The 24,068-nt window shown below is 39.4% G+C and overlaps 1 protein-coding gene across 4 annotated transcripts in view; it reads left to right on the forward strand.

Moving 5' to 3' along the window:
- The window catches only part of dusp8a (dual specificity phosphatase 8a), a 64,560-nt gene extending 43,205 nt beyond the window's left edge, over positions 1-21,355 (forward strand). For 3 of the 4 annotated variants that reach the window (XM_051099170.1, XM_051099171.1, XM_051099172.1), the window contains 4 exons: positions 17,430-17,596; positions 17,678-17,837; positions 18,014-18,137; positions 18,360-21,355. In XM_051099170.1, coding sequence (XP_050955127.1) covers positions 17,430-17,596; positions 17,678-17,837; positions 18,014-18,137; positions 18,360-19,410 — 1,502 coding nt within the window. In that variant the 3' untranslated portion in view covers positions 19,411-21,355. Of the gene's footprint in view, positions 1-13,575; positions 14,125-17,429; positions 17,597-17,677; positions 17,838-18,013; positions 18,138-18,359 lie in introns of those variants that run through there. The other variant, XM_051099173.1, reaches the window with a different exon arrangement.
- The last annotated feature ends 2,713 nt before the right edge of the window (positions 21,356-24,068 follow it).

Raw genomic sequence — 24,068 nt, forward strand, 5'->3', positions numbered from 1 at the left:
ATGTGCCAGAGTCACGGTTTTCTTAAGACATTACGAAAGGTCTTAAATTCTAAAAAGTTTGTAAGAATGTTCCTAAGTGCAGTTCTGTTTTCAAGCGTCCTTAACTTTATTCTTAGGTTAGAAAATAAGAAAATAACAGTTTATTTAGGAGACACTAGGTATGTTTCCATCACCCTGTTTTAATGCGCATTTTTAAGTATCACATTAAAAATGTGAGATAGAAACACTAAATTTTGAATAAAAATCCCTTAATTTGCAAAAAAAAAAATTACGCTCGCTTGAAGTGGTTTTTGACTTGTGCGAAAAAGGGTTAATGCCAGTAATGGAAGATGGAAACTTTGGAAGGAAACCCGGGTACTTTTATCCAAAGTGTCTTACAAGTGAAAAATAGTGACCAAAGCAACATGCAAACAATAAAATCCCTTGATAATCTGTACGAGTTTCTTTCTTCTGTTGAATGCTGGTAACCAAACGGTTTTTGTACTCGATTGACTTACATTTTTTTGGCTACTGTCAACTGTTGGTTACCAACATTCTTTAAAATATCTTCTTTTGTGTTCAACAACAGAAAGAAACTCATACAGGTGGTGAACAACTTAAGGGGAAAAGATGACAAGTAAAATTTTGGGGTGAACGATCCTTTTAAATCTTTGCCATAATAAAACACCATGTACAACATATCTTAAATGACTTTAGATGGTTAACATCTAAAACTTCATCCTGCAGCAGCTTGGCTTCCTGTGTCTACGTAACCCGTTTCCATTATCGTCCCAGAGAGGCACGGGGATCAATGTTTCTATTGAAAAAGAGCCACTGTTGCCATTAGGATGAGGTAAGCTCTCTAGGGACATTCGTGGTGCTCTGTTATTTTCAACAAACACACACACACTCAACTCTTTCTCTGGCCGTATGTCTTTCTGATTAGAGCATGGCTCTATTTTTAGTTCAGGCTCCTGTGGTCATCACATCTGGCGCCAGTCGCCTACTTGAACAGCACACATATACACGCCGCAGATTCGCAAAGGTCGAAAAGATGACCTTTCGGTCTCCACCCTGTACCCTCGACATACACATACACCACTTTGTGGTATGAGGAAATGAGTAGCATTTGTCCTACATATGGCCCGCTGTAAACTTGGCTCTAGTTTCTCTGTGCTCTCATAGACCTCAAATTATATGTGTTATGTCAATTCTGAGAAACAAGCTGAAGAAATGAAGAAATGTCAGCGGGCTGACCAGTGCCAAATACTTTCAGCATGACATGAACTACTTCTCCTCTACTCTCTGCTACTGTCTCCCTCTTTTTTCACTCTTTTCTTTCTTTGGTTTACCCACACCCACTTTCCTTTCTTGAATCTACCTACCATCCAAATTTCCCTTAAAAAAATAAAAACATTCAGTGCACGTAATTAAATTCAGGAATATTTTTCCACTCTATGCCCAACATACAGAACCAGAGGGACCATATTCAGCACTTTTGGAGCTTTTTATTTTATCCTCTTTTACACCATTAGCGATGGTTTCTTGCAGCAATTCGTAATTAATTTTTTCCACCCACAAAGGGCTGGTTTTGCTACTGGACCTTAAAGAATTCTATGTAAATGACTTGGTATGACTGGCTGACCTCCAAGCAGCAGCATATTTCATGCAGGGCGGGCCAAGTTTATGGTTTCTGGAATTCGTGTAGCTCAAACAGTAGAGCACAGCGCTAGCAACCTGGTCATATGTTTGATTCCCAAAGAATGCATGAACTGATAAAATATATATGTACAGTAATGCAACGCAAGTCATTTTGGAAAAGAGACATCTTACCAAATGCAGAAAAGAAAATGTCTGCCAAATTTGTTTGTAACTTCACATTTGCTGCAATTTTTACAACTTAGTTTCAGTAAATTCTCTATGTAATTCAGTAAATTCTCCATGAGGCCAGCTAGTAAGAGCTGTGAGGGTAAACTTCACTCCTCTGATCAAGAGGTGCATTAGCATCTTTTTAATCGTGTGTCCCTCTTATGCCAAAAACGTTGGTTCGATTCCCACTTATACTGGGGTCGTGACCCGGATGGTAGTGAGGTTTTGGGGGGTGAGTGTAATGAAGCCCAGCTAGTAAGAGCTGTATAGATAAACCTATAGATAAAAAAGAGGTGCACAACGGACTGACACTAGAGGCTGTGGTCTTCAGTGTCCTTGTTAGCACGCACGCCTCTTATGCCAGAGACATTGGTTTAAATCCCTCTCGGAGTGGGCCAAGTAGAACTAGAGAGGTTATATTGGTGTCATGACCCGGATGGTAGTGAGGTTTAGGGGGCCAAGTATAACGGAAGCCAGCTAGTAGCTGTGTAGGTAAACCTCACTCCCATGATCTCTAGAGGTGCACTGCCAACTGGTGTTAGAGGCTGTGGTCTTTAGCGTTCTTGTTAACACTCCCACCTCCTATGCTGGAAACATTGGTTCAAATCCCACTTTAAGCGGGCCAAGTAGAACTGGAGGGGTTATATTGATGCCGAGACCCAGATGTTTTAGGGGGGTGAGTGTAATGGAGATCAACTAGTAAGAGCTGCATAGGTAAACCCTACTCCCATGATCTCAAGAGGTGCATTAGCAACTGACACTGGAGGCTGTGGTCTGTAGCGTCCTTGTTAGCATTCTCGCCTCCTATGCCAGAAACATTGGTTTGAATCACACTCTGAGTTTTCCAAGTAAAACCTGAGGGGTTACATTGGTGCCATGACCCGGATAGGAGTTAGGTTTAGGGGGGTGAGTGTAACAGAAGCCAGCTAGTAAAAGCTGTGTACATAAACCACACTCCCATGATCTTAAGAGGTGCACTAGCAACTGACACTAGAGTCTTTGGTCTTTAGCGTCCTTATTACTGCGCACGGCTGCTATGCCAGAAAGGATGGTTCGAATCCCGCTTGGAGCAGGCCAAGTAGAGCTGGAGGGATTATATTGGTGCCGTGACCAAGATGGTAGTGAGGTTTAGGGTGGTGAGTGTAACAGGCCAGCGTGTAAGAGCTGTGTTGATAAACCTCACTCCCATGATCTTGAGAGGTGCACAAACGACCGACACTAGAGGCTGTGGTCTTTAGTGCCCTTGTTAGTGCCTGCCTCTTATGTCGGAAACGTTGGTTCGAATCCCACTCAGAGCAGGCCAAGTAAAGGGGTGATGGTAGTGGGGTTTAGGGGGGTTAGTGTAACAGAGGCCAACTAATAAGAGTACTCCCATGATCTCAAGAGGTGCATTAGCAACTGACACTGAAGGCTGTGGTTCTTTAGCGTCCTATGCCATTTAGCATTCTCGCCTCCTATGCCAAAAACGTTCGTTCGAATCCCACTCGGATTTGGCCAAGTAGAACTAAAGGGGTTATATTGGTGTCGTGACCCGAATCTTGCTCTGAGCGGGCCAAGTAAAACCAGAGGGGACTATATGGATTACTTTGTTGCTGGTAAAATGCTGTTACACATTTTTAGTGTTATAACTAGATTTTATTTATTTTTGAAGGACATGTGTTATTTGTGCAAAATACTCTTACACAGTTTTCAGGTTCTGTGAATGTTGCCAAAACATTGCTATGCAGTTGCTAAGGTATTTAGGCCATTACTATGTGATTTCTAGGGTTTCTACATTCTAAGAATAAATAAATTCAGTGGATCTGTAATATTTAATTAAATAAATGCATGGTTGCAAGTTAGAACTTTTTATTAAAAATGTACTAAAATAATTAAAGTTTCAAACATTAATTTGAAGAGTTCTGTTGACAATTATTTTGATCATTACTTTAACTTATTATTGTGTCAACTTAAATTTCTGCTTTGAATTTCTAATTCCCAACATGCTTTGCACAGGACAGGATAAGATGAATAAATGTTGGAATATTTTGTGTTTTTTAGTAAACGAGAAAAGAGAAAGACCTGTTAATGTTTAATGTGGTTATGTTTGACATTTAAAAGAGATTCTGTTATGTTGAAGCTCTTGTGGTTGTAGATGTCGTGGTTAGGTTGTGGGCGGTTATGCGAATACCTACATAGACCATGTGAGCAATGACTATGAATGCCAATGACAAGTAAAATCCCACTTATTAAATTTACATGGTAAATAAGTTACATCTAACATGTGCTATGTTAGCGGTTGTTGTTTATTTATATATATATATACATGAGGTTAATTAGTTCCAGGGTCACAACTCAATTAGTTAGAACAACTTGTTTTTGTGCTACCACTTTAGTTTGTTTTGGTTTGTTGGTTGAACATAATTTCATTATAAGTTTTTTTTTTTTTTTTATATTACATGTTGGGTGTTGAATTGCTCCAATGGTAGGAAAATCCTTATTACAGAATTCACATATGGGTCAGGGAGCCTGATAACATTTTGGTGGTTTCTTTCAGTTCTAAATTAACATGTTAAATGAACAGCCTCTTCCAAAAGTTCCAAGGGTTTTGGTGGCTCTTCAAGAATGCAATGAATTCCAGGAAAAGTTTGCAGAACACAGGACATACACATACACAAACAAGTGACGCAACCCGGCGCTCATTTCCTGATTGAGGCCCAAAATCCTTCCATTCCATCCTCGGCTAAATTTGGATTTCCAGCGGAGCTTGAAGCCCCTGTGTAAAGAATGCGGGCTTTGTCATAATTCTGATGTCTTATTGCAAGCATTAATACTCCCTCTCATTTATCTCTCTCTCTCTCTCTCAGGCTTTCTCCTTTTCTCTTTCCATCTCCCCCTTCCCTTCCCACATGAAGCACATCCTCCCAGTTGTGTAACTCTCTCTGGAGACCTCTATCCTGGTTTACATGTGGCCCGATGACATCATAGTTCTCCATAGGGGGTTTAGATTGCTTTCTTTCGCTGTCTTTTAAGGGGGGAAGGGTTGGGGAACAGAGACCTTCGTCCACATTAATAGATCAACCCTAGTTTCTCAATCACCACTTCTTCTTAAGTAAGAAAAGAATGGACAACGTGGGAATAGATGATGCATGAAATGTGGTAAGATATAAATATAATACAAAGGTGACGTTTTGATGCATGTTTGCCCATATATCACAACCATTGGTGCAAATGTTAAAATTGAATTCATTTTGCACATTCACAAACAACAGCACAATGTGATTTGCAGCTATAGTAGTAATATTACTTTAATATTTCATAACAGACTCCAGTTGCAGTTTTATTAGCAGCTTCCCCATTGAATTTTTAGTTTTTTCCCATATTTGAACTTCTGCCATTATAGCATTAATGTTAAGCTCAGGAAAAGGAAGGAGTGCAACAGTTTGTCAATAATCTTCACGGGACGACTTGTCTTTTTCACGAGTCACAGTGACATAAGAACAAATTTCTTGGTTAATCCCATAAATGTCATCATCCACTTGTATGAATCACACAAGACTGTTTTAAGCTTTTGGCTATAAACACATCCTTGCAAAACATCTGAAAATTCACATCTGATGTAACTGGCCTCCAAAAGAGTGTTAAAACCGGTTAAAACCGGGTCTTTCGGTAACATAGCTGAAACATGGCAGACCTTGATTAATGAACTTGACCTTTGACCTGTACATTGGGTTTCAGCCCAGTACTGAGTGACGGCATCCTGTTGAGCCCTCACACTTAGAAGCCTCAAATTTTTCTGAATTGAACAAGATCTAGATCATAGCTTTTTTAGCATTAATAGTGCTTAACAGGGTTGGCGCTGTTAAATAAGAGTCAAGCAATGGTGTTTTATCACCTCATAGGTTGTTTTAGGAGATTTGGAAGTATTGATAGAAACATTGAGTCACAGCAAGATCACCAACCAAAAGCCATATCCTCTTGTGAGGGGATATATAACTTTACAATAAAACTAGTGGTGTTAAGAAGTTGGAAAAGGAAAAAGTGATTTACGGTACACTCCATACAAGAACAGTCACCCTCAAGCAATCTGGGAAGTGTCTTTCTCAAGAACACAGTAGTGACAGTTCACTCTCTGTAGGGCTCAAATCTACAACTGGTTTCGATCAATTCTTAAAAGTAAGTAAAGTTCCTAGTGGGAAAAGTACTTTAAATGTTCTGTTGAAAAAAAAAAAAAAACCCTTACTGAAAGGTTCTTTGGGAACCAAAAATGGTTCTTCTATGGCGTCATTGCGAAAAACCCCTTTTGGAACCTTCTTAAGTTCTTGAGTGTAAGTAAGATTAGTGGTATTTAAATGTGTAATCATCACGTGTGTGGAAACTCCTACGTCTGGAAACCTTGTGGGCTGCTGCCTAACGGCTGGGATATGTCCGAGTTGACACTTCAAATTAAAATAGCACGTTTGCTGCGGCCACGTGTGTCTGATTAAAGCACGTCAACAGGTGGGTGCAACAAAGGATGATTGAATGATATTAAAAATAGAGCAGGACACCTGGGGCTGAATGTAACTGAACTGTAATTTTTCTGATGAAAAAATCCAGGTTTGCAGTGCTTGTTTGTAGGACTACACAATTTGGCCAAAATGTCTGGTTTATATATATCTATGTATATATATATAATAGGGAAAGTTCACCCAAAAATGAAAATTACTCTTTGATTTACTCACCCTCAGGCCATCCTAGGTGTTATGACTTTCTTCTTTCAGACAAATGCAATTGGAGTTATATTAAGAAATGTCCTGCCTCTTTAAAACTTTATAATGGCAGTAAATGGCTGTTGAGATTTTGAAGTCCAATAAAGTGCATCCATCCATCATAGAAAGTACTCCACATGGCTACCGGGATTAATAAAGGCCTTCTGAAGTGAATCGATGCGTTTGTATAAGAAAAATAACCATATTTACAACTTAATAAAATTCAATCGTACACACATTCACAAAATAGTCTCGTTCCAGTGGATGACGTAGGACGCAAGCGTAGCGTAAGCTTCTGTGAGAATATTATAGTCTTGCAAGAACCAAGGTTTGTTTACAGCAAATGAAAACCAGTCTCCTTTTGACCTATATCAAAATCCGACATTTTTCTTTACAAATCCTCGTTTTGTACTTCTAATTCATGACCAGTGTTTTGCTCTGTCCTCTGTGCTTCTGTGTTTGCTCCACCCACATCGTACATCATCCACTGAAACGCCACTTTTTGCAAATGCACGTACGACAGTTAGCGGTACCCTAGCGAAAAAGAAGTTTATTCAAGTGTGCTATTAGTATACTTCTTTTAGACTAAAAATAGGAAAGTATACTTTTAACGTTCTTCTCAGAAATATACTTAAAATGACATTTAAGTGTACTTGACTTTTACACAGCAAAAGTCTATTTTATACATATATATATATATATTTTAGCAATATTGTTCAAAAATCCATCAGTTATATGGTAGGGGTGCTATTACAGCTATTACACATCTTCTGTACAGAATTTCCAAAAGACAAGCAATAAAGAAACCGAAACAACAGATGTTTTCACACATTTTTAATGTGATCAGCAGTCATAAAACAGCATCAAAACTATAACGTTACGGAATAAAATGTGACCCATGAAGAGGTAATAATGACTGTCAAGCTTTGTGGTGTTGATCAACTCCATTTACATTTTGATCATTCTGAATCCATTTCATAGTCTTCTTTCATCATTTTGTTCAAATTGTTGTTTAATTATCTTTTATTATCATTGATTAAACTTACCCACATTCAAGTGTTTATAAAAAAGAATGCACAAACACAAGTAGATACACTGTTCTTTCTTTTGATATTTTGTATGTTCAGATATTCATATAACAAAATATATACAAATTAATAGTAGGGAGGTAGTAGTATAATTAAAGTATGATGTAAAGTTCACTTAAAGAAAACCTTTTAATATACTTGCAGTATAAAACTACTAAACTAGTAGTTTACTGAGACAAGTATTTAATTAGTAAACTATCAGTATACCTACAAGTTCACTTCTAGTATATTTGCAGTACAAACTAAAACATAGATTAAAAACTAGTTGTGTACTTAAAGTTTACCACTGTTAAACTTAAAGGGGTCATCGGATGCCCATTTTCCACAAGTTGATATGATTCTTTAGGGTCTTAATGAAAAGTCTATAATATACTTTGGTTAAAAATTCTCAATGGTTGTGTAAAACAACACCCTTTTTACCTTGTCAAAATGAGCTCTGCAAAAATCATCTCATTCTGAGGGTTGATTTTCCTTTAAATGCAAATGAGCTCTGCTCACCCCGCCCCTCTCTTCTCTCTGTGAAGAGTGAAGAGCTATGCAGAGATGCATAAAAAAACCCTTATACTCACTTCTGCTGTAAGTGAAGCTGGATCACAAATGATTTGCGCAAACATAGACGCATTTATGTAGATCGGGAGGCGCATTTCCTTCACCAACAAATGTAATCCACTGCATCTTCAATGGCTCAGATGTCGGGAGTATATAAGGACCACTATGTCATTATTACATTCAGCAACACAACACCTCAATCGCTCAATCAGAGATATTCTTGTCTAACTTACATCCCTGCTCCGGCATCAAAACAATGGAGGTCGGACTGTTACAGCTGATTTATGGCGGGTCTGAGGTAAGACGCTCATGTCAATCAACTATCGTGGGAGCGGCCTCTGTCGGTGTGACGCCACACATTAATGTTCAAACAACATATAAAAGTGAACTTTGCATCCGATGACCCCTTTAAAGTATACTTAAATGTATACTTTAATATACTAGAAAGTGGGCCAATTTAGTCCCAAGGAGTATTGAAATAGTACACTTACAAGTATACTACAAGTACACTGACTTACTACATAAAGTATACTTAATAATATACCTGAATTTTACTTAAGTATACTTCATGAAATAAACTTTAAGAATACTTACTTTTGGAAGGGTAGCTAGAGATCATGGTTTAAGAAGTTGTAAATATGGATATTTTTCTTAAACACATCACTTTGTTTCAGAAGTCCTTTATTAACTCTCTGGAACAGTGTGTAGCACTTTTTATGACAGATGGATGCACTTTATTTTGCTTCAAAATCTCAACACCCATTATAAAGCCTGGAAGAGCCAGGACATTTTTTAATATAACTCTGATTGCATTTGTTTGAAAGTCGTAAGACATATACACCTAGGATTGCTTGAGGTTGTGTAAATCATGGCGTATTTTAGATTTCTGGGTGAACTATCCCTTTAAAGTTTTACCTTTGTTGATAAGCACTTCTCCTTACACGTATAGGTAGATGGTTGGCGCATGTTGCGTTCCCAAACTCAGAGCAGATGCAGAGATGGTGCTTCACTCTGAAACACTGCAGCCTTTGCGATTTGATAATTGCACTAAGCCATATTGCATTTGCTGTTTTATTACGATTAATCATTCAGCACAGCATTAAACACACATTTACTGCAGTATGGCCTGTATCTGCCGTTTTGTTGGTGAAACGATATAGCCATGCGTGCATAGCATGTAATGTCTACGCGCACGTGTTGTGTTTCTTTCTTTCCATGACTTCATCATGACTTCACTTATGGCTTGTATACATAAGACATCTAGAAGCTTAATCATGCGGTGAGAATTCTAGTTCTTTCGCCCCATATCGTGAGTGTAAATGAGAGATCCCCCATTGGGATCCATTTATGTGATATGTATGTCAAACTCCAGTGAAATTTCACGCTGTTTTATCGCAGACGGGGGGATTTGGACACACTTAGGCTGATGCACACATGTGAGCGTTGAGTGATTGGAGCTGGCGTTGCGCTCGACTGGAGGCTACCTCACACCTCAGGCATGACAGCTGGGGCCCCGTAAGCATTACATCATGGACTGATGTATCCGCGTATCGCATGTCACTGGTGCTCTGACAACAAGCGCTATCAGCGCTAACCCCCTCCTACTCCACACACGCATTCACACAAAAATTCCTCTCGCATGCACACACCATCCTCTGTTAGATCCCAGAAGCGCTGTATAAATAGATTCAATATATTGTGGCAACACCCCATAATCTGCACATATAGGCTTGTGGAGTTGCAGCCACACTGCGTGAATGATGTGGTTATTTTGCTTCACCTGATAGACGATCCTGCAGTGTAATGTGTTGTATTTTGATACAACTTCTTCCTACTGCACCTTTACAAGGATCATACTCAGCCATTGAGATGTTTCATGCTGTAAACATTCACAAAGTAGTGAATGATGCAATCAAACCAGAACTAGCCAGCATACACCAGCTTGGATCTGGTCTTTTCAGCAGGAATGCTTCATGTGCCTATATTGCATTTGACTGAACCAAGTATGTTATTGCAACATGCAGTAATGCACTTTAGAACAGTTTTAGGCTGATGGACAAATATGTTAAACTTTAAGTAAGCTATATTTACGCACTTCTCAGATGTGTTTGTTTGCATTTAGTATGTCCATTTTTTGGGAATAGAAGACTTGCACTACAGGGTCATTTTAGGCAATTTCCACCTGGTTTTAAGATGCGTATTTGTCGATCTGGTCACTAGTTAACACTGTTAAATACAGCTGTAAACAGGGTTTGAAACGCTTTGAGCTTGTCCACTTCCAGACGTAGTAAAAAACGCATTCGACCAGGTTGCGTTCATAGTGTAAACACATGTGGTTGAATGCATTCAAACAAGCACAAAAGACTGCCTTTCTGCCTACTGACCTAATTCTTAAACACTAGCCAGATGGAATTTAAAGGGATAGTTCACCCAAAAATGAAAATTCTGTCATTAATTACTCACCCTCATGTCGTTCCAAACCCGTAAGACCTTCGTTCATCTTCGGAACACAGATTAAGATATTTCTGATGGAATCCGAGAGCTTTCTGACCCTGTATAGACAGAAACGCAACTGACACATTCAGGGCTCAGAAAGGTGTTAAGGACATTATTAAAATAGTCCATGTGACATCAGTGGTTCAACCGTAATGTTGTGAAGCTACGAGACTCCTATTTGTGCACTAAGAAAGCAAAAATAACGAGTTCATTCAACAATTTCTTCTGTTTCTGTTTCAGTCTTTACAGCACATTCAAAAAACGTAGGGCTGGAAAAGTAATCAAAACCGAAATTTAGAACCTCTAACCGACGTAATTTTTCCATGTTGGTTATTTAGTTTTTTTAATCCCATTAATATTAACATGTCTGTTGTCGGCAAGATCTTCATTTAACTTCCAAACACAAATTAAGATACTTTTTTTAAGAAATCGGAGAGCTTTCTGATCTCGCATAGACAGCAACGCAACTACCACGATCAAGGCTCAGAAAGGTAGTAAGGACGTCGTTAAAATAGTCCGTGTCACATCAGTGGTTCAACCATAATGTTATAAAGCTACGAGAATACTTTTTGTGCACAAAGAAAACCAAAATAAAGATTTTTTTCAACAATTTCTTCTGTTTCCGTGCCAGCCTTTATAGCGCATTAACAAAAGCATAGGGCTGGGCGATTAATCGAAAAGTAATCGAAACCGAATTCAGAACTTCGAACCGACGGAAATTTCCCATGTTGGTTATTCCCTTTTTCTTAAAAATCCCATTAAAAACATATTACCGTGTAGTCTGCACTATACAGACATGACGGAGTACGCATTCTCCAGTGCGCTTTTTTTGATAGGACAGCGCTCATGAGTCAGATTCACATCTGTAATGAAGCCAAAAAATAAATAAATAAAATAAAATAAAAATGAAACTTAATCAAGATAAACCTTTTAATTATTTGAGATTCAGATTTTCATCCATGAAAATCTAACATGAACATGTGTCAAAGACCAACACGGAAGAAAGGAAATTGTTGTAAAAAGTCGTTATTTTTGTTTTCTTTTCACACAAAACATATTCTCGTAGCTCCATAAAATTACGGTTGAACCACTGATGTCACATGAACAATTTTAACAATGTCCTTACTACCTTTCTGGGCTTTGAAAATCTCAGTTGCGTTGCTGTCTATGCAGGGTCAGAAAGCTTAATTAAAAAAATCTTAATTTGTGTTCTGAAGATGAACAAAGGTCTTACGGGTTTGGCAATGGCATGAGGGTGAGTAATTAATGACGGATTTTTCATTTTTGAGTGAACTATCCCTTTACACTTTGCTGGCTGAAATCGTAAGTTTCATTTGAATGTGAAAAAAAAAAAGTTAAAACACAAAATCAAAGTATTTGGCATAGTTTTGTGGCTATCAGAGCAGAAACGGTATAATAAATATTCATAAATAAAATGTGCATCCTTTTTTCGCAATACTAGATTGAAAGATCGGAAAAGGTCCAAGCACACGCCCGCCCATAGACCGTCCCCTCAAAAAAATCAGGAAAGAGGTTGATAACACAAAATTCATTTATGGGGCCAGATTTAATTAATAAACAGGGCAAATTAGCATTAGAGTGCAATTCCATGAAAGAACAGATGGGAGGGGAAAATTCTACGTGTGATTTACTGACAACGGGCCTCATTTATGAACCAACGGATTTTTGTGTAAATCGTTCGTAAAGCCGTTTTGGCGTAAACTTTTAAAATCATGAAAATGTTTGTATTTTCAAAATGTTAGTTGGTACGAAAGAAATATACACCTGCTCCCTACCACATGTAAATGGTGCGTAAAACATTGTGTTCTTTTTGCCAAACTGATGACACTGAATTTTGATGCACTGCCATAATAATTGTACAACAACTACCTACAACAATAGAAAAGTCAATATTACTGGTTACTGCTTTTTTATATGTAGTAAAATTCTTTAAAATGACGTGGATAGTCCAAATCATAGCAACTAAAGTGTCTCAGTTGGAAAAAATGCTATGCCCCTAAAGCGTTTTCAAGTGCCACCAGCTGGTCGTTTTAAGAAGAGCGCCTAACCTTTTTTTTTTTTTTAAAGTTGGCTAAAAACTCTTTGGTGGACACACGTTATTGAATATTTATTGTTAGGCATAAGGCCTATTAGTCTTTTTTGCATTTATGCAGTATACTGGAGCCAAACCTGAGTCGGACGTTTACAAAGCGTTTGTGAATCCAGAGGACAGTTTTCCGGAAGGTCTGTTTTACACGCAGATGACTCAGAATTTACTCATACACTTATGCAATTAAGCATTAAGACATGCTTTTTTGGGCGTTATATAATGCCGCAAATACCAGTAATTTGACCAGCGCAAATGTAAATCACATTGCGTGGTTCGTTTTAATACTCTCCTCCTATAAATTTTGCGTCTGAAAGGGAAACTCCTACAAATGCATATTCAATAAGTTCAGGAGCAAAAATAACTGTGTCCACGGCTTTTTCAGCGCTAATTCTTCACTGCACGTAAATCCTGACAGTACTATTTTAACGGCAAAAGACGTTTTGTGCTGGCGCAAGATGTTAGTAAATCTGGCCCATAGTAGTAATTAATATATAATCATAGATTTATTGATTTACATTTTAAAATGTGCACAGTGTAATGCATTTTGTTATTGTAAATTGAACGCATTTAGAAGAAGTGTGAAAAGAGAAGATCAAACGCTTCTTTGTGTACATATATAAAGTGTGTACCCACAGTCTGGTTCCTGTCTTACAAAGTTGAGAGGGTGTTATATTTTTCATTTTCAGAAAAACATTGAGTGGGCCCCTAAGGTGGCTGCATATTTGCTCGGTGAGTAAGGAATGCGGTTGCATGCCTTACTCATAAGCCAGATTCAGCTCGCACACAGTAAAAGCGAGAGAGAGAGAGGAAGGACGGGGGGGAGACAGAGTGAAAGTAAGCGAGAGAGGAGAGAGACAGGGCAGACTATGCTCATGGCAAATGAGCTCATTCACTCTAAGGTCACACAGGGAGAGAGAGAGAGAGAGAGAGAGAAGGCGGGGAAAGACTCGAACGGAGGCTGTACAACAATAGCGAGCTCCACTTTCAGTTGTTGCCACACAGAATGAGATCGAGGAAGGATCCGTGGCGCTCCTGAGGAAAGACCACACACTTCTCCTGCCCTCGTTTCTGTGAGGGGGGACGCAGTTGTCGCTTTCCTGTGGAGTTTCCCTCCTGAGTGATTTTTAGGATTGTACCTTCTTTCGGCACCTTTTGGACGTATAGTTCTTGGACGTGTTGGTGCGGATGCCCCTAGACGTGGTCATATCCCCTCCGGAGAACTGCTTCTGGCCGGGGATCCAGCCAACAGACATGAGGCTCAAAATCAGAGTCCGCAAGATGAGAAAAGAACGCAAGCTGAGAGGTGTGTAGCAACTGTTGTCACCTGGACCGATGGTGCTTTTCAAACAGTACCTGTCAAACACGTGTTGGTTCGAGGTTATGCATAATATCTTGTAATATCTGGTAATATCTTGCTCTTTCTTTTCTGGCAGATGTTAGAATTCTAGAAGTCCATCAATTCATGTTAAAGATTGGGTAGCATTGCTATACAGTTCTTATGATTCTTCTGGAGTAGTAGAAAATGAAATAGACGTGCAATTGATTTATTTGATTTGAGGACATTTAGTAATACAGTTGCGTCCATGGTTCGTAACGTTATGCAGGCATGCATATTTGAGTCACTACGTATGCATTCTACTGATGTCACCAAGTTAAACAGTTGGACTTTGCCAAGCAATTTACTTTTATTGCACTGACGTCTGTGTTTTCGTAATAGCTTTAGGGTAGAAATGCAATAATTGTAATAGCGCCAACAGTTAATGATTCGATGATACAGGGTCCCGGGGTTTAACACTTCTAATCTGTCAAGCATGACACAAAGCGCCGGGAGTGATGAGGTAGCCACCAACCCCCTGCTGTTTTTTGTGTTCCTCATTGTGCAGCATGCATGTGTGCAATGATGTCATTGGGGCCTTATTGAGATGCTAATAAGTGTGTGTGTGCGCGCAGAGATGAGGACAGATGGGGGCTGCTCCTCAATGGCGTCATGTCTTCTGCATCTGGAGACTTGTGTGTGTGTGTTGATGTGCGTTAGTTTCATTCAGGGGCCCATCAATGCTGCTGGATGTAGAGCGTTGAATGGAAGCCTGTGTGAGAGTGGCTATAGAGCCCAGCTGAAAAGATAAAAAACTGAGGGGCTCCCAAAGATGGAGGTCAGGTGCCGGAGGACAATGAAGTGATATCAAAGGCCGGAGTTAATGAACTGTGCACTCTGTTATTAAACACAAACACGACTCGATTGTCAATGGCCATATCCGCAAAATGTAACCTTGGTATTGCAGCTGCAGGAGAGTTTAGGCAAGTATTAAACCTGAGCATTATAGGCTCTGTACAAGCTATTCACCCTGCAAATTCTTCCATGATGTTACAGTTCCTCAAAGTTTATTGCACTTTCCTGAAGAACTGAGATCTGAGGCACGTCAGAGAAAATTGGATGGTGAATAGAGGTTATGTAAGCTTCGGAGAGAAAGAGGGAAAAAAAAAACAGAGGAAGTGTGCGAGTGGCACATTGCCTTTTCGTCCAGTGTGAGATTGACCCTGGCACACTTCTCTTGCTGAAAACACACTTGCACTCAAGCCTAGTGGTTTTCGAGAAACGTCACCACTGCCCTCTTACGTAACTGGAGTCTATAAAAGTGACTAATGTTGCCTAAGTCTGCGTCTGTGCATTGTGCATGTAGAAGAACTTTTAAAAGTGTATTTGGAGCTCTTCTTTAACTTGACTGCTCATGGTGCAAATAACTGCTCGTAGGCGTTCGTTGATTCAACATTAGCAAGATGTTAAGACAGATACGGAAGCTTATGGTTTCCTTGTAATCCTAACTGTCACCACCACCGCCCAGTTAGAAATGATAGCTGATGACCTCACTCAAGTATTTCCTCTCTTGGCTTTTCAACAGTGTGCTGCTCTTGTTCCTGTTTGTGTTGCTGTGGTCCAGTAACACGCTTTTTCGAGGAAGCTATATGAAGTTGATCTTCGAAGCAGGACAATATTCAAGATCCTTGAGAAAATGAAAGATCTCCAAAGGAGAGCTGTGGTCTTGCTTTCACAGCTCTCAGATCCCCTTTGAAATCCTTGACCTTTGAGTTCAAGGAAGAAGGATGGGAGGTCAGCATTGCTTCCCTGTTTTGGCAAAAGCAATGCATTTGAGGGATGTAGAAAAGGAAGCCAGTTTTAACAAGCCTTAACCAGGCAAAATCTGGAGTGTTACTTGACAGTGTTGACATAGTGACCAACCCTTTTTAGGCAGTTATGTCACTGGGCTGGCGAGGGGAGTTACAGTTGGGGGATGGGGACCAGACATCCAAGATTTGATGGTTGTATCAATGTGGGCTTCGTTTTGGTGGGGGGTAGAACATTTGGTCGGCAGTCATTCATCTACATGATTTTGAGAGCGTATGGAGGAGGCACCGGGGCCTCGTTGGTTCTGCTTGAGTGACATGCAAATCACCCCTCAGTCTTCTGTGCTGAGAGATGATGTCATTGTACCAGCCGTTGCCATTAATAGCAGGAAACAGACAGGTTGTCGCTCAAGCTCTCAAGCACCAGGCACCCCCAAACAAACAATGGTGATTTGCACATGGATAAGAGGGACAGGTGTTCCTCGTTGTCAGTTAGCGCAAAGCAGGTGGCTTTTAAAGTTCACGGTTAATTGATGTATAGATTCGGGATGATGTCATGCAATACTGACGTTTCTCTTTGTTGTAAACCACCTTATCACCTCGCTCTTTATTTGCCATGACTCATTTTTATTGACTTGTTCGTTTTAACTCCTCCTTCCCGCCCAGATCTGTTTAACACAGTCACTTTTGTTTGGACTATTGGCCGGGATGAAATGATTTCATGGCTCCCTGGTTGACTGCTGTGTGTGCACGCTCCCAGGGTTACCATGTCCCAGATTCTCATGGAGCTCATCTGAGATTAAGGTCTAAACCCATCTGCCGGGGCTCACGCTTTCTGGCAGCACTGCACGGCTCAATGAAGACTTTACTTTCTTCCTCATCTTTCCCGATTGCAGAATGCATTTGCAGATTTTTACCTTGCATTTGTATGCATGTCGCTGTCCAGACACCCAACGCCCTAGAGCTATGAATCAAGGGCTTGGTTTGCACCTGTGACCACCCTCATTCTCTTAGCCTGACGCAATTGTTCAGTTGAGGATATTAGGTCATTCAGGAAAAGGAACTCCAGCGGTCGAATACCAAAACTGGAGCCACCCGCCTCTTAAAGAGGCCAAATCTTTCTTTAGGCCAACTGGCCTACGTTCATACATGCACTGACCTAGATTGCCATAATCTTAACATCTGAATCCTCTCTTGCTTTGGTTTTGACAAATGGTATGTGACATCAGCAGGTCTTTTGTTAGCAAGAAAGGTTTTGACTTGAAATATGCCTCTTATTATTACTACAGGTTGCTCTTTGTTGAGTCCTTTGTCCTGCTTGAGAGATTTTGAGTTGCATCCCTTACATAACGACATAGGTTACAACAATGACCATGTTGACAGTCGCCAAATCCAGCATTCTTGTTGGTCTCGTCTTTCTTCTTTCACATAGGTAGGGGGTTATTTGTTTCTAACATGTTCTCTCATTTTCTCTGTGTTTTTCAGGTGGTTTTGCAGCATTCTCATCCTGCTTTCCGGGCCTGTGTGAAGGCAAGCCAGTGGCCACTCTGCCTATGAGCTTGTCTCAGCCATGTCTACCTGTGGCAAATGTTGGTCCCACACGAATCCTGCCCCATCTCTATCTGGGCTCACAAAAAGATGTACTGAACAAGGTACGACTGATTGTAAGGTCTTGAAATGTTAGAAACGTAATTGCACTGCATATATCATACCTTGGTTCTTTGCACTCTCAGGACCTGATGGCTCAAAACGGCATCACGTATGTGTTAAATGCAAGCAACACCTGCCCAAAGCCAGAGTTCATCTCCGAAAGCCATTTCATGCGCATTCCCGTCAATGACAACTACTGTGAAAAACTCCTGCCGTGGCTAGACAAAACCAACGAGTTTATTGGTAAGAACCAGATTTTCTTCAAGTGAACCTGTTTGAAAACTGAGTAGGATCTCCTGTGAAGAACAAATCTGATCCTCAAAGTATATTTGCAGAAATGATACGGCTTGTCGCTGAAGAGGTGTTTGGTTGTCTCGCGTGTTTTGTGTTTGCTCACATGCTTCCCTTCTCCCTTTCAGACAAAGCCAAGGTTTCCAACTGTCGAGTCATTGTCCATTGTTTAGCCGGCATCTCCAGGTCCGCTACCATCGCCATCGCTTATATCATGAAGACAATGGGCTTGTCATCAGATGACGCGTACAGGTAAACTCGCTCAGACACCCTGCAGCTTAAATTGCACAGTCTCAGAAAGACATTTTCTGCTAGCTGTAATTTTAGATCCGTTTCCTGCGACATAGAGACTTGTAAACAATACCCGTCGTCCTTAACACATTTACCTTTACAAGCTCACATGATGCATCTTTGTGTTGGCAACGTGTGGATTTGTCCTTAGGGTGATCGTTTTTACTCTTCTTGTGTTTCCAGGTTCGTGAAGGACCGCAGACCTTCGATATCACCCAACTTTAACTTCCTGGGACAGCTGCTGGAGTTCGAGAAAGGCCTGAGGTTGCTAAAAGCACTGTCCTCAGGACAGGAGAAGTTGGAGCAGTCAGAACCTAGAGGAGAATCCTCCGGTGATCCTGAAAAGGGTCGCCTGGAGGCTGAGAAGGACGGCACGGAATTGGACGCCAAGCTACCTTCTCCATCCTCCCTCCAGCAGGGCTTCAACGGCTTGAATTTGTCGGCAGAGCGTATCCTGGACACCAACCGGCTCAAGCGCTCTTTCTCGCTTGATATCAAATCGGTCTACGAGCCCAACCACTGTCCTCGCCTCGTGCCTACGCATACCGAGGATGTTCCCAAACTCTGCAAGCTGGATAGCCCAGAGGCCGGAGAAGCCAATGGCGTATGCCAGTACTCACCTATCAGCCCAAGTTTAGCTGAATCTCCAAGCCTCTTTCCTGAGAGCAGCTCCCGACCTCGTTCGCGGAGGAAAAGCAAGCACAATGGTAGCAGCGCTGGAAGTTCTCCTGTGCATACGCACAGCCTAAACTTCGGACACTCACTCCCCGCACACAAAAGCCCAAGTCTTGAAGACAATCTCAAGCCCTCCCTGCTGCTCAGCCTTCCCACTGTGGGCACCGGGCCCATGTGGACCAAGCATCGAGACACCGTACAGGCCACGACCCCTGTTACGCCAACAGGCGAAGCCCCTTGGTTCTACAGCTCGGAGTCAATGAACAGTAACGGAGGCGGAGGAGGAGCGGTACACTTTCCTGCACTGGGGTGCAGCAGCCTCCCCGGCCCATGCGAGGCTGTGCGTCTACGGGAGAAGGTGGGGGAGCCTCGAGACTCGAGGGGCAGCTGGCACGAGGACGCTCCCACTTCCAGCGCCGCCGATAAGCAGTTCAAGAGGCGCAGCTGTCAGATGGAGTTCGAAGAGGGGATATCGGAGACACGTTCACGGGAGGAACTGGGGAAGATCAGCAAACAGTCCAGCTTTTCTGGAAGCATGGAAATCATTGAAGTATCCTGACATCACCTGCACAGCCCTTGGGGACTTTACGCACAGACGAACGGGCGCCACTTATGAGCAAGAATGACTAAGAGTGGGGCCTGGCGAGGCTGTGGAACATTCATATTAGTTCATAGACTTCTCAGAAATGGGAGTTTTTTGTCTTTTTGAGCCGGTGGAACCGGACGCAGATTGACTTTGCTTTGTCTTTCTACTGTTTTTAAGCCATAGCCATCCCCAGATGACAACGAGCTGAGACTGCAGTCGCAGAATCGCCCCCCTGTTCCTCATAAAAGCTTTACCAGCCTTTTTGGTGTATTGAGAATCAAGCATGGCTGTTACGCTCACACTTGTTTCTTTTATTACGCCGCCCTGGACAGCACAAGGAGTCAGCACAGACTAAGCCTCGGTGGTACATGCTTTTACTGGCTGAATGAAGGCCTCTTTGTGCACCCTGCTCCTGTATCCCAGCATTCATGGAATCCTGGAGGAGGAACCAGGCATGTCATGAAGGAAACGCATTGTGGGCGTTTTCCCATAATGTTCTCTGTCATTCTTTTGTTACCCAGATTTCAGGGTCTTGTCCTTCCCCTCCTGTGCCCAAGTGGTGATGCTCGAACTGTTGCGCAACCCACGTTCCTCTCACTAAGCATGCGTCAAGGCTGCTGATTTTCCTTACAGACGAATAGTATACGAACACGAACGTTTCCTTAGTTACAGTTTTAATTTATTCTACTGGTTCATTCTGGTAATGAGAAATAATATAAAGATTGTGGAGTTTTTATTTTTCCTCCTTCTCAGTGTTGATCTCTCTTTTTCAGTGATATGTACAAAAACACACTCGCGAAACTGATACGCAACTACAAGCAATATGTGTTTTTACTTTTTTTGTTTCTCCTCTTTTGACTTTATAAGGGAGTGCCGGTTATTACCAGGATGTTTAAATGCACTTTCTGTTGCTTTAAGAGGGAAGTTTTTGGACGTTCTCATTAAAAGGGTACCACAACGCTTTACGAAAAAAATCACGTGTAACCATTGATGTCCTGCGGTGTGTGTCACAAACTAAAGCATATTTGGTATGGCTTTCGTTTGTCTCTCCGGCCTGCTGGCTTGAATTATTAAAGACTTTAATCCAGCATGAATAATCTAGAGTCATCTAGAAGAAAATATGTATGATACCCCAGCATTGTCAAATGAGTAGCGACTCATTTTGATTTTCAACAATTTGATTTTTGTATTAACAAGCACACGAGACAAAATGAAGGGATGAAAAAGAAAACATGACAGGGACTCTAAAGGGGTTTGTCTGTGTCCCCCATTTGTTCTGCATATTTATGACATTATTTATTGTTTGTTTGGGTCTGATTGCGGGAGGATGTGTGGATGGATGTTGCGAATGCCTGACAGATGGACCCTTTGCAGATGCTCATGTAGACTGACAACTTAAGAGAGAGGAGATAAATCCCTAAACTAGACGCATTTAAACCTGGTTTCTATTGGATCGTAAACATTATATGAAAGACCAGTAACTGATAAGAACAGAATCTGCACTACGGTGACAATACATTCTGCTTGCTTTCTTCTCAGGGGAGCTTTTAATGAGTCAATTCCATGTCTGAGCTCTGAGCTTTCTCTTTAGCACCGATTTCTCTTCTACTCTTTCTCTCCTTTCCCTTCATCCTCTCTGTTTCATCTCTAGAACGCTCCAAAGGTTAAATATAACACAGAAAGGGTGTGTTTGTGTGCAAATGTGAATGGGAGATAGTTCAGCGATTTATTTATGTCTGTATTTTTCAGTTAGCTTTTCTGTATGGCAAATCTTGTATTTGTGCTGCTGTAATTTGTTTTCCTTGTGTGAGACATTACCTGTATTTCCTTTTCCTTCCCTGTACTATAATTTTAAAGACATTGTTATCATTATTTAAAACATGTAATAAAAGATGCAGGCTGTCCTTTTTTGCTGAAACTGTTAAATAGTTGGCAACTTTATTATTATTATTATTATTATTATTATTATTATTATATGTTGTGTTAATAGCATCGTATCAACAAAACTAATTGATATAGGGGTTTTTTTTAAAGAGAAAATCTTGATACCTTAGGCTGCTTGACGCAAAATACCTCAGGTTCTTTTGAAAGGCTTGTTCCTCCCCATGTACCCATTTTGTGACGATGAAACGAAATACAAACATTACAAAATATGAAAATGTTTCGTTATTTCTTTTTCTGCGATTTTTGGAGTAGCGTAGTTGTGCAAGATCAAAGATTCCCAACGATCAGCATTTATTTTTGCATATTGTAATTCATTCTAATATTCTATTAATGTTAGAGTTAAAGAGTTTTATACAGTTTAGTTTGGAAACTTGTTTCTGCCACAGGTTTAAAAATAAAAGAGGTAATTATGACTTTTTATTATTTTTTTTATTTTTATTTTATTATTTTTTTTTTTTTTTTTTTGCAATTCTGAGTTTATATATCACAATTCAGCCCTTTTTCTGAAAGAAAAAAATCAATTAATTATTATTATTATTATTAATTATAATTATTATTAAATCAATTAATTATTATTATTATTATAATTAAAATATAAACTCAAAATGCAAGGGAAAAAATGTAGATGCATTGCCGTTCAAAAGTTTGGGATCAGTAAGAATTTTTATGTTTTTTAAAGAAAAAAAAAATATGCTCATCAAAGACTTATTTATTTGATAAATAGAGAAAAAAAGTAATTGTGTAATATTATTGTCATTTAAATTAACAGCTGTCTATTTTAATAAACTTTAAAATTTATTTCTGTGACGCAAAGCTGAATTTTCATAAGCCATAACTTCAGTTTTCAGTGTCACACAATCCTTTAGAAATAATTCTAACATGCTGATTTATTATCAATATATGCTGTTTAATATTTTTTTGGAACCTGTGATACTTCTTTCAGGATTCTTTGATGAATAAAAACATAAAAAAGAACAGCATTTATTCAAAATAGAAATTGTATTTATAGAAAATAGAAACTATATAAGCCTTTACTAACACTTTTTATCAATTTAACACATCCTTGCAGAATAAAACAATTAATTTATTCAAAGAAAGAAAGAAAGAAAAAAATTACTGACCCCAAATTTTGAATGGTATTGTATGTTGTTACAAAATATTTCTATTTGTAAATAAATGCAGTTCTTTTTAACATTATATTTATCAAAGAATCCTGAAAAATGTATCAAAGGTTCCAAAAAATATTAAGCAGCACAACTGTTTCCAACATTGGTAATAAATCAACATATTAAAATGATTACTGAAGTCTAGAGTAATGATGCTGAAAATTCAGCATTGCATCACAGGAAAAAAAAATATTTTAAATGTATTAAAGTAGAAAACCAGTATTTTAAATTACAATAATATTTCACAATATTACTGTTTTTTCTGTATTTTTAATCAAATAAATGCAGGCTTGATGAGCAGAAAAGACTTCTTTTAAAACATTAAAAATCGTACTAATCCCAAACGTTTGAACGGCAGTGTAAATCCTAATTACCTAATTTATTACTTATTTTTATTCCGTAGCAGAAGCAATCTTCCATAGTTTAGAAATTAGATAAAGTACAAAAAGAAGTTTATAGGCATTGTCACCTCAGCTTTTCTGGTGATGCTCCATGCAAATAGTAAAAAAAAATCGGGCATGAGCAAAAATCGGAGCAAAAAGAACAAAAAAAAAAAAAAATGGAGTTCATCTGACTGTTATGGAAGCCCATTTCTGCCATAGGACAAAAAAAAAATAAAAATAAATAAATAAATAAAGGTATTTGCAACATTTATCTGGGTTTTGGGTTTGGGTTTTGTTTTCTCGTAATTCTGAATTTATATTTCTCAGTTCGCAAAAATATATTTTAAAAATATTTTGTATTCTGTGAAGATAAATTAGAATTGTGAGATATAAAACTTGAGGAAAAAAGTCTGAATTGTGAAAGCTCTTTATTTTTTTATTCTGCAATAAAAACAAAATCAAGAAGAAAAGAAAGAAAAAAAAAAATCAACCAAAGCCACCTCGATCAAAATTGAGGTAATGACACTGAGTGAATGCTCTCAACACATAGTATACATCCATCAAGTACTTTTACCTCAAACTCGCTAAATCCCAGCCTCAGCCCAATCAGAAGTACCAGTACTTAGGTAGAAACCTATACATAGAAGCCTGATAAAAATGCTTTTTAAAAAAAAAAAACAAAACAAAAAAAACGTCAGATGGACTTAGAGGCTTTTGCATCTTAACTCTTCTTATGTTGATGTAACTTATATCTAGTGGATATTAAAGGAATTTTTAATATATTTGATTTTTTTTTTCTTTTTGCAAACTTAATTTGAGAATGCACTTCAAATAATCTAAAGAGTAATCTAACCCTAACCCTAACCAAAAAAAAGGTTACAAATATGTTCAAATAAGGTTGGGGATGCAGGGAAAAACATAATAAATGCAAGACTAAACCATATAATTGTGCATCATTAAATAAATAGGAAAAAAATAATAATAATAACTCCCTTTTAGGCCAAACAGGATGTGGATACGTTTGTTTCTTCATCAAATATGAAGAAATGCAGCATTACATCGCTTGCTCACCAATGGATCATCTGCAGTGAATGGGTGCCGTCAGAATGAGAGTCCAAACAGCGGATAAAAACATCAC

This window comes from Labeo rohita, chromosome 25 (genome assembly GCF_022985175.1).
Source record: "Labeo rohita strain BAU-BD-2019 chromosome 25, IGBB_LRoh.1.0, whole genome shotgun sequence".
Lineage (NCBI taxonomy): Eukaryota > Metazoa > Chordata > Actinopteri > Cypriniformes > Cyprinidae > Labeo > Labeo rohita.